The sequence below is a fragment of the Geotrypetes seraphini genome, chromosome 16 (assembly GCF_902459505.1).
Source record: "Geotrypetes seraphini chromosome 16, aGeoSer1.1, whole genome shotgun sequence".
Classification (NCBI taxonomy): Eukaryota; Metazoa; Chordata; class Amphibia; order Gymnophiona; family Dermophiidae; genus Geotrypetes; species Geotrypetes seraphini.
The window spans coordinates 51,571,293-51,582,567 of record NC_047099.1 but is presented as its reverse complement, the minus strand read 5'-3'; the positions used below and the strand labels follow the sequence as shown (position 1 = coordinate 51,582,567).

Here is an 11,275-nt window from a genome sequence, read left to right as displayed (position 1 = left end):
CTCTCTCCTTGTGCTGGCAGAGGAGAGGGGGGACGTTTATCTGCCCCAGGAATGTAGTAATTCCCTCTGTTTTGTGAATGACTCCATTCATGGGAGGGCCCGGCCCCGCCTCTTGGAATGCTTGGCTCGCTGCCCACCTCGCCATTGGCCGAGGAGAGTTCCATTGGAACGTTGCCCGGGACAGTGGGCGGGGCCCGACTGCAGCCGCTATAAGTGGGAAGGTGGGTGCCCGATGAACAGCAGAGTGTGTGTGTTTGTGAGTGAGAGTCTGGGCCGGGGGATTTAGAAGCCAAAACGGTGACAGGGGCTTTGTGTTGTGGTTGCTGGTATTGTTTTTGACATAAATATTTATTTATTTTTTTGATCGATCTATTTCATTTGTTTTTCGGAAGTGTGTTTTTTTTCTGCAAAGCTATGGAACAGCCAGCTCTGGTCATCTGCTTGATGATGGCATGGTGTGCTCTGGTAAGAAGAGATGAGAATCTAGCATCTGTGTGGGACGGGGGGATTGTGCTTCTGCCCCCCCCCCCTATTTAAAACGACCTTTTAAGTAATTGCAAAAACACATGAAATGTGCATCTGTAATTAAACAGTATCTTGTGTCTGACCAGAGCTGTGATGGCTTTGAGGGGTTATTTTAGCGTCAGGTCTTGGTTTCAGTCTTGGCCGTGACCTGTCATGTCATTATAGCCGCTTAAAGGGCTGCGGTTTCATTGATCTCTTTCCAAAATATTTGCCGTGTCTATTTTAATCGACGAGGGTTCCTGGTATAGCTACATGTGCAAAGGTTTTAAATATACATTTGTCCCAGTTCCTGCTGCCGGGAACGGAAAATATTTGGGACTAAGTATAAAGCGAGGGGCAGTTTGTTTACTGACAGATCTGCTTGTGTGATGGACTCTTTATCGTGCTCACAGCCTCTGGTCCTTCTCTTCCTGATCAGGTTTCCTGTGATTGCCCCCTGGTGTGTACCTGTCCCTCTGGCCTGCCCCACTGTGCCCCTGGAGTCAGCAGGGTGCTGGACAGTTGCGGCTGCTGCAAAGTGTGTGCCCGACAATTGAACCAGGACTGTGGCAAGCTGTGGCCCTGCGACCCCCATAAAGGCCTGGAATGTAACTATGGCGCTGACCCTGCAGCTACCAAGGGCATCTGCCGAGGTAAGTTTGGGGAGGGGGAGAGGTGATTCCCTACTTTGCATGGTGGTAAAGAGGGTCAAGGGTAGCTGACAAGGAACTACAAAGGATCCAGCTCCAACATATGGGCTTCTTAACGTGTCGGTGACCCCCATGGCCTGTCCGGTTTTCAGGATGTCCACTGAGAACAGAAATGGACCAAACAAGCAGCGATAGAAAAGACTCAGCATAAAATCTTTCATAATTATCATAAGATCAAAAGTCTAGCACATTTATCAGTGCAGTACATAAAACCCGACACGGCCGTGCTTCAGCTTATCACACTGCCAACCAGGTTCCTGTGTTTTAAAGTTAGCAAGCAGATCAAAGTCTTGCATAATGACAAGAGGGGATTTGGTCTCTATGGAAGGAGCTCTTATGAGGGTTTACACTACTAAAATGATCTGAAACACCAAAACACCCCTGACGCAGGTGAAAGCCTAAACATGGCCGTGTCGGGTTTTATGTTACAATGATAAATGTATGAGACTTTGCCCTTATGAGGGTTATTAAACATTTTGTGGTGATTACTTGTATCTCTGCTTTTTACGTCCTCCGTTTTTCCTCTCTCGGCTTATCCACCCTGAATATGTACAAGAGACCCCCTGTAAATAATCTTCCACAACAGGTAATTGAGGCCAGCAGCGTGCCAGATTTTAAGAAAAGATGGGATTGGCATGTGGGATCTCTTCATGGAGGTAGTTAGGGGGTGGGCCATTAGTGTGGGCAGACTAGATGGGCCGTGGCCCTTTTCTGCCGTCATGTTCTATGTTTCTAAAGTGTAGTTACTTACCTGTAACGTAGGTTCTCCATGGACAGCAGGATTCTCTCACACACGTGCTCAGTGAGGAGATCTGAGGCCCTGCTTGGCTGTGAAGTCCCCAGAACAGGTTTAGGATGCTCATATGAGCCTGAGAAGTGGTCTCGACAGGCGATCATAACACGGGCAACATCTTGGTGAGGGCGCAGGCAGGTGTCGTCTCCTCCGCCACCCCCCCTACCGCCGCTTCCCTTCCCTCTGCTGTCACACCAGCGTCAGCTCTTCCTCTGATGTCACGTACGGGACCCACGCCTAAGAAGGGACATTAGAGGAGGAGCCGATGTTGGCGTGACGGCAGCATGGTGGTTGCTGCTCACACCAGGAATGTTACAGAGGTACGGGGGAAGGGAAGCGACAGGAGGGGGCGGGGAAGGAGGTGACAGGACTAAAATGCGTCAGACAATCGTGCGCGGGACGTCAGCGCACCGGATTAAAAGGTAAGTTTAAAGTGCTCCGAGGGGGGGGGAACCCCCCACTTAGAACAGTTGCCGTTGGGGGAGGGGAACCCCCCTATTTACAGAGGAATCTGTAATTTTTCACTAAAACACTGGGAAAAATTATACTTTCCTCTGTAATGGGGGGGGGGGTTCCCCTAAACCCCCCAACGGAAGCGGCAACTGTTCTAAGTAAATTGGGGGGGTTCGCCCCAACCCCTTCCCCTCGGAGCACTTTAAACTTACCTTTTAATCTGGTGCGCTGCCGTCCTGTGCACATTTGTCTTAGCTGGTTTGTCCGTGCGTGATTTTCCCGCACGCTTTCATCTATGATCCGGGAAGGAGTGTGTGGAGGAGGGGGGACAGAGAAGAGGGTGGGGGGTGGGCACCTCTCACCCTCACTACGCTACTGCCTGGGCAAGTCGCATAATCATACATTGTCCCAGGGGGAGTGGGTAAAATGAGGGACTCGCAGATCTTAACCGCAGGCCCTTAAAAATATGCTCACCTCAGGGGTGAGTGGGATCCATGAGGTCTGAGGGAGTTAAAACGGGGATCTCTGCAAACCCGGTTAAGATCCGCGAGGTCCGCAGCCAGCAAAAGTAGAAATTTAAAAAGAGGATCTCGCGGACCCCCACAGAACTAGAAGCGCAGGGACTTACAAAGAGAGCGGATGTGGCGTGGGGTCCGCACCGATCCTGCGGACCTCATGGATCCCACTCACCCCTGAGGTGACCAGATTTTTTAAGGGCATGCGGTTAAGAGCCATGAGGTCCGTGGAGTCCACAAGGTCCACGTTTTACCCAGTCCCTGTCCCAGGTACGTTAGATAGATTGGGAAACATGCAAGAGGTACCTGATTGTAAACCGCCTAGAGAACCTTTTTTGATAGACGGTGTATAACTAAATAAATGGCCTCTTCTCCCCCACCTTTCATAGATCCTGGGGCACTTCTAGGTTGCTGTCACTTATGGAAATACCAACTGCTTCTAACCTACGCAGGAGAGTTAACCAGGGGTTAACTTAGCTTCTGTGCCCTTTCCAGAGACAGCCTAAGCACGGCTGGGCACTGGGACCCTTCTCCAAGGGGCATGGGACGCTCCCTTCAAGGAGCAGAGGCTTTGCTGGTACCCCGGGCCATGTGTCTTCTTGGCTGCGCACAGTGGAAAAGCCGCGCGGCTGGATCCCTGTGACTATTTAGACTGGGCCAAGTCTCTGGACACAGGAGAGGGGGTGGAATTTGGAGTCTGTTAAAAGCAAATACAGGCGAGGGCTGGGGAGGGGAGGCAGCACAGAAGCCGATTCATATCCCATTTCTTTCAAGGCGACAGTTTATTTTTGTCTGCTTTCTCTTAATGGCTCCCTCCTCCCACCCCAGACACGTACTCCTGGGGTGGAGGGACAGGGATGGAGGGGGGGGGGGCATAGATAGAAAAGGGTGCCTCCTTGTCCCCTACCCTAATATATTTCCTGCAGCACTTGATAAGTCATTTAAATAAATCCTTCAGCTGAGGGATGCTGCTGTGCTGTTTATCACTGACTGGGCACAAAGGGAAAGGAGACCTCCCTGGAGAAGAGGTTTAGACTTGGGAGGAGGTTTATAATCTTTTTTTTAAACCCATGTAGACCCATTCCCCCTTCCTTTACAAAGCCACACTAGCGGTTATAACACCAAACGCGGCGGTATCAGCTCGGACGCTCATAGGATGAGCGTCGGGGGTGTTACCGCCACGGCCGACGCTATGAACGCTGGGGAGGGGGAGATAGTTTGCAAAGAAAATAAAATGGATCTGTCAAGGGGCAAAACAGAGTTGAAACGAAGGAGCAGAGAACTATCCATAGGAACCCCTAACAGTCCGTGTAACTTTAAAAAAACCCCACAAATTCTCGTTTTACTAGTAAAAGCATGGGCAGCTGTTTTTTGTTATTTTTGACCTAGTCCTTGCCAAGGAAAGCCGGTGATCAGATCGAGACCTTTCTCTAACCCAGTATCGCTCTGTAACTAGATAACCTCCCTCCACCCAGCTTCTCCATTGGCCCTACTGGGATGTATCCTGTTCTTTTATTTAAAGCACCATCTGTGCCTCTGGTGCGGTTCCTCTCTAGACCCTGTAAATAGAGGCTCCCCCCCCCCCCCAAGCTACAGACATCTTGGTCCGTTTCTAGAACACACAGTATCTGTCACTTTAGTTTCTGAGGTGAGCTGAAAGAGAAGTGTTCATTTTGCTCCATGGTTGGGAGAAAGTTTCAGGCAGCTCCCTCCCCACCCCCACTTCCATCTCGCACCCTGGCTTATTATCAATTAGACCAGTGTATTGCAAACTGTGTAGGACACCAGGGAGGAGAAGAGGTGACAGCTGAAAGCCTACAGGACATGCTTCTCGCGGCGAGAGGCACGTCATGTAGGCAGTCAGCCGGCACCAGTGCGTCTTCCTTTCCAGCACCTCCTGCTGGTGGCTCAGGGCCCCGTCTGAGGGCATTCATGCATGCATGCGCAGATGTTGACGTGTCAACATCCGTGCACTTCCGGATGCTTCAAGCTGCGGCTACCACGTGTAGTGTGCCGTGGCTTGGAAAAGTTTGCGATACACAGTTACAGGGAGGTGGGGAGGGATTTTGGGGGGGGTTTGTATGTCCCTTGGTGACAGTTACTGGGGATGTGCTTGCTCCGGGGCTGTTTTCAGGGATTTGGAGGAGAGGTTGAGGTCTTTATTGGGGCCGACTGACCGGGGCTCTGTATTCTCTTTGCAGCCAAGCAGGAGGGCCGGAGCTGCGAGTACAATGGACGTGTTTACCAAAACGGAGAGAATTTCCAGCCCAGCTGCAAGCACCAGTGCGCCTGCATCGACGGCGCTGTGGGCTGTGCCCCTCTCTGCCCCCAGGAGCTGCCTCTCAGCTCTCTCAAATGCCCCAACCCCCGGCTGGTGAACACGCCGGGACGCTGCTGCCAGAAATTCGTCTGCATCAAGGGGCCAAAGAAGCCCGACGGGGTGACCTTCAAGGACAACTTTGACTGGGACGCCAAAGCCAATGACCTCGTCTATGTGGGCAAGGAGCAGCACTGGAAAAGCGTGCCAGGTGAGGGGCAGACGCCATCTGCAACATCACTCTTCCACCACCTCCCCACAAGCACCATGCAGTCCCCTGGAGATGTTTGGTGGATTCTTCCCCGGGGGTAAGGGGGGGCAGAGTATGTTAAGAGACCCCAGGAGCCAGTGGCTTAATTCAATTTTCTATACTGTTCACCCAAGGGAAGCTTAGAACAGCTTACATGAATTTATTCAGGTACTCAAACATTTTCCCTGTCTGTCCTGGTGGGCTCACAATCTATCTAATGTACCTGGAGCAATGGGGGGATTAAGTGACTTGCCCAGGGTCACATGGAGCAGTGTGGGATTTGAACCCACAACCTCAGGGTGTTGAGGCTGTAGCTTAAGCCACTGTGCCACACTTTCCCCCTGTGTATATATAAACTACTTCAAATGTGGTATACAAGTCTCATCCCCTTTCCCTCCCCAGTAATGCTGAATGGTTGAGGGGGGGGGGATTCTAATGGTTCCTATATCAAACTGAGCCTTGGATGCCACCTGCTGGATGTGGACTATCCTAACCGTGCCTTGTGTTTTTGCTTTTCTCTCTGTTCCTAAGCAGTTTGGAGTTCCCTGTTTGGCAGCCAGACCCTAGCTGAGAAGAAGTGCCTGGCTCAGACCACGGACTGGTCCTCCTGCTCTAAGACCTGCGGGATGGGGGTGTCGACCCGTGTCACCAACGAAAACCCTCAGTGCAAACTGGTGAAGGAGACCCGCCTCTGTCTGCTGCGGCCCTGCGCCCAGCCAGACTTCACTAAGCTGAAGGTGAGGAGAAAGGAGCATCTCGCCCCCAATAATGGGGGAGAGGGAGGTGAATGTCCTTCAGGGAAAAAGAGGACTGGGGAGGGGACATTGAGGGGCATGGAACAGATGTGAATTGCTTGTTTACTCTTTCCAAAAATACTAGGACTAGGGGACTTGTGATGAAGCTACTAAGTAGTATATTTAAAACAAGCCACTTCACTCAATGTGTAATTAAACTCTGGTACTCTTTGCCAGAGAATGTGGTGAAAGCAGTTAGCTTAGCAGGGTTTAAAAAAGGAGGGGTTGCTGAGGCTCATTTGGGGATGAGCGACGAGCTGGCTAGAAGCTGTGTCATTGGGACATGGAAGTAGATGCCACCCCCCAGACCCTTGCTGACATAGCAGGGTCGGGAGCCATAAGTATTTTGAGGTTATTTTTGGTAGCTCGGGAATGTTCTGTTTCAATAAACAGAGCTGTGGCTGCAGCTATTTATCCAAGAAGGGAGTTTGTTCTGTAATTATGTTATGAATAGGGTCCGGATGTCCCCATACATGTTCTCCTTTTGAGGGTCCGGGCGGCTTTTCAAAGCCTGGTACTTTGTCCAGGTTTTGAAAAGCTTCTAACAAATCGCTTGGATTTTCCAGATCCTGCTGTTTTGTTACCTTCATTGCGATATATGAGTTATACGAGTATTTCTGACTCCCGAAGCAGCCCTAACGGCCGAAATCACAGCTCGTGTTGAGTCATCCTACGTGTTGGTAACTCAGATAGGGAAGGGGTAAAACGCAGATCTCACGGACCTGACGGACCTTGCGGATCTAAACCCGCACGGCCTTAAAAATCTGAGGTCCGTGTCCGAGCCACTTGTAGTTTCTATCTCTGACAGACCTCGATGAGATTTCAGCGCTGACGGATCCGTCTCAGCATAGGGAGGGAAAAATGTTAGGATCCATCAGCGCTAAAATCTCTTCGAGGTCTGTCAGAGCCAGAGACTAGTGCTGGAGCGGCAGAGCAGAAGCCAAGAGAGCGGGGACATAGGTTTGGGACGTGCGTTATGGAACAGAAGTCTCCAAACATTGCTGGGTGCTGCCGGGGTTCAGTCTGAGGATCGTAGGCCTGAGGCAGAGCCTCGGCTGCTTTCCTAGATTTTAGCACTGACGGATCCTAATACTTTTCCCTCCCTATGCTGAGACGGACCCGTCAGCGCTAAAATCTCATCGAGGTCTGTCAGAGACAGAAACTACAAGTGGCTCGGACACGGACCTCAGATTTTTAAGGCTGTGTGAGTTTAGATCCGTCAGGTCCGTGAGGTCCGCATTTTACCCCTTCCCACTCAGATATTCCTTCTAATCCTCCCCCCCCACCCCGACTGTCACATTTTCAGCTGAAAATACAGCACAAATTTTCGAAGCATAAAAAAATACTTTGACGACTCTTCATTCCGCCTCTTAGTACAATCCTCCATCCTCAGCATACTGGACTACTGCAACATCATCTACTTGAGCTCCACAAAGAAAACCATCAGGAGACTAAGGATGATCCAGTACACCGCTGTCCGCCTCATATTTGACCTGAAAAAATGGGACCATGTCACCCCTTTCTACCACAAACTCCACTGGCTCCCACTAGAATCCAGAATCCTATTCAAATTCGCCTGTTTTTGCTACAAAACAATATTTGGTTTATCCCCAAGCTACATCACCCCTCACTTCACCCTTAACCACAACTATAATAACTCCTGAAAAATTCAACTCTTTGCCTTCTCCTCCCTAAAACTATGCCACTCAAAAAAAATTCCTTGACAAAACCTACGCCTTCCAAGCCACCAAACTAAACCCTTGGCTAGCCCAAATGGTCCTCAAGGCCTACACTACCTCGACTTTAGAAAATTACTCAAAACTCACCTATGCCCCTTTTCAATCCTCCTCCTCCCCCCGTTCTGACCTACTCCCCTCCCCCCATCTCCCTCCTCTCCCCCCTACTTCTCTCCTTGCTGTTTGCAACTCTATGATCAATTCGATATGTAACCACTTGTAATCTCTGTCTAACTAATGTGAACCACCTAGAACTCTTCGGGGTATGGCGGTATACAAAATTAAAGTTATTATTATTAATAAACTGAGCTCTTTTTTTTAATATCAGACCCATATCTAGAGACTTTTTTTTTTTACTTTACAGAAGGGGAAGAAGTGTCTGAAGACTTCCAAAGCGCATGAACCCATCCGCTTCACCTACGCCGGCTGCAAGAGCATCAAGCGTTACCAGCCCAACTACTGCGGCACCTGCGTGGACGGCCGCTGCTGCGTCCCCCTGCAAACCCGTTCGGCCTCGGTGGCCTTCCACTGCGAGGACGGCGAAGTCTTCTCCCACGACGTCATGATGATTCGCTCCTGCAGCTGCGGCCCCCACTGCGGGCACCTCAACGAGGTGGTGGCGCCCCCCCAGCACCGGTTGGAGGGAGATATGCACAAATTCACTGAGTGAGGAGGAGAGTGGATGGACAGCAACCCGGAAGGGGTCAGGGGTGGAGAAGGGGGAGAGGAGTGAAGGGACTGTAATGAACTGAGGTGACACCCCCCCCCCCACGCCTTTCTCTGGCCTCTGAAGTTTCTCATAACCTGCACCTGGAACGGAGCTGCTGGCAGCTCCGCGGCCTTCCCACCCTCGCAGCAACTCCCCCTCCCGTTCCGATCAAGTAGCTTAGCCCAGACTGTTGTTTAAACCATGACTATTCTCCAAAGCCATTGCCCCTTCCCCTCCCCCCTCGCCAAGGCAGTACACTGAAGGACACGGCAAAGAGACTGAAGTGCGTTCAGCTGTGGCTAGAGAGCTTTCAGGATGGTCACGATGAATTTGCCTGACATCTGGAGCGCCTGGCTGGGTATGGTCCGATCTCTCTGGCGCTGACTGGGTTTGTCTTTCAAGGCCACTGAAACACCTCAACCATGAGTGGGTTCGGAGTATGGAGCAAAAAGAAAGATAGGTTTGGGGCCTAGTCACATACAGCAGTCAATAAAATCATTTAATTATCGAGAGGAAAAAGGACCTCGGAGACCAATAGTCTGAAACTTATATGTATTGAAAGCGGACTTCCAGTGGTTCTATTCATCCATCATTAGTACTTAAAACCCCTCCATGTTTTTAATCTACAAAGTCCTGAGTGGTGTAGAACGGGTACAAGTGGATCGACTTTTTTTTTTTTTTTACTCCGTCAAAAATGACAAAGACTAGGGCGCACTCGATGAAGTTACAGGGATTTAAAACCAATGAATAGTTAAGCTCTGGAGCTCGTTGCCAGAGGATGTGGTAAGAGTGGTTAACGTAGCTGATTTTAAACAAGGTTTGAAGAAGTTCCCTGGAAGAAAAATCCATAGTCTGCTATTGAGACAGACATAAGGAAAGCCACTGCTTGCCCTCGATCGGTAGCATGGAATGTCGTTACTAAATTGGGCTTTTGCCAGGTATTTGAGACCTGGATTGGCCGCCGTGAAGACGGGATACTGGTCTGACCAGTATGGCTGTTCTTATGTGTTTATCTGTTGATGTGATGCTTAATGTGCAAAGTGTTTTAAAAACAGCATGGATTGCATTTGAAATAACTGTAGCACGAATTCCACCTACGGTATATGATATCTGCAATTATAGAACTTGATGAGAAGAATTTGGGAGTTAAAGGTATGGATAAAAGGTTTGGAAAACTTTTCATACGCTGACAGGTTGGAAATACTGGGGCTCTTCTCCCTGGAGAAGCGGAGACATGATAGAAACCTTCAAAGTCCTGAGGGGCACAGAGAAGGTGGACAGGGACAGATTCTTCAGACTGGGGAACCACAAGTACAAGGGGTCACTCGGAGAAATTGAAAGGGGACAGGTTTAGAACAAATGCTAGGAAGTTCTTTTTTACCCAGAGGGTGGTGGACGCATGGAACGCACTTCCGGAGGTTGTGATAGGCCAAAGCACGCTACAGGGGTTCAAGGAAGGTTTAGACAGGTTCCTAAAGGATAAGGGGATTGAGGGGTACAGATAGAAGTAGAGGTAGATTATAGGAATAGTCAGGGACCACTTCACAGGTCATAGGCCTGATGGGCCGCCGCGGGAGCGATGGACCTCTGGTCTGACCCAGTGGAGGCAACTCCTTATGTTCTTAGGTCATGATGAAAAGAGTGAACAAATGAATAGTGTGGACTTAGGGGGGTTAAAAAAAATCCACCGTTCGCTTGCTTTCAACCCTCCCTGCAGCCCTCATTAAAAGGGTGAAACGGGGCCCCGTTGGGTCATTTTTCAAGATAAGCGTTTGCTCTAGGTGTCTGCTTTTTGAAATGTTGGCTTTGCACATTAAGCATCGCATGAAAAGATAAGATGATTAAAATCAAGGTTTTTAAAGATAAATAAAAGCCACCGAAAGTCATACATTTCGGACTGAGTCCTTGAGGTCCTTTTCCCTCCTCTCCATAATGAAATGATCTTACTTCCTATTGCATGAGACCCGTTTCAAGTTGAAAAAATATATGGTCTATTAAAATCTCTGCTTGTTCTTGTTCAAAACAAGAGTTTGACCTTCAGTCTCTCCCCTATTCAGTCAGGGATTGGAAGTCATTGACCAGGGCCCTGAGAAGTTTGCCTTTAAAGGTGAGAAGAACGGATTGGGTAGGGGAGAGACAGCAAAATGGTATTTCAATAACTGGACACCTGCATTGATTCTGGTCATATCTGTGCAAAATCACACTTATGCACTTTTGTAGATAAGGGTACACTTTCCGTGAAAGGCCAGCACTCTATTCGGTGAGGGGTGTGTCTAAACGCAAGGGGGTGTGGCCATAAGCAGGTCATGGACGGGGCTGGAGTTCAGGTGCCCAGATACCCTTATTTGAATAGGCTGTGATCCCCTGGCCTCGGAAGGCGAAATGGAGGTCCCAGTTATGGAACTGCTCTCAAAATGTACCCCCTTTGTTTTCCTCCAGGTCTAGTGGAGGGAGGGGCTTTTTTTTTTTTTTTTCTCCTTGGGTTTTAAAGAGC

At 49.7% G+C, this 11,275-nt stretch overlaps 1 protein-coding gene across 1 annotated transcript; it reads left to right on the top strand.

The window, feature by feature from the left end:
• Positions 1-256: 256 nt before the first annotated feature.
• LOC117349988 (CCN family member 1-like) lies at positions 257-10,063 on the top strand. Its single transcript, XM_033923826.1, has 5 exons — positions 257-465; positions 944-1,157; positions 5,177-5,503; positions 6,077-6,279; positions 8,437-10,063. The coding sequence occupies exons 1-5, from the start codon at positions 415-417 to the stop codon at positions 8,740-8,742; spliced, it is 1,101 nt and encodes a 366-aa protein (XP_033779717.1). The 5' UTR covers positions 257-414; the 3' UTR covers positions 8,743-10,063.
• The last annotated feature ends 1,212 nt before the right edge of the window (positions 10,064-11,275 follow it).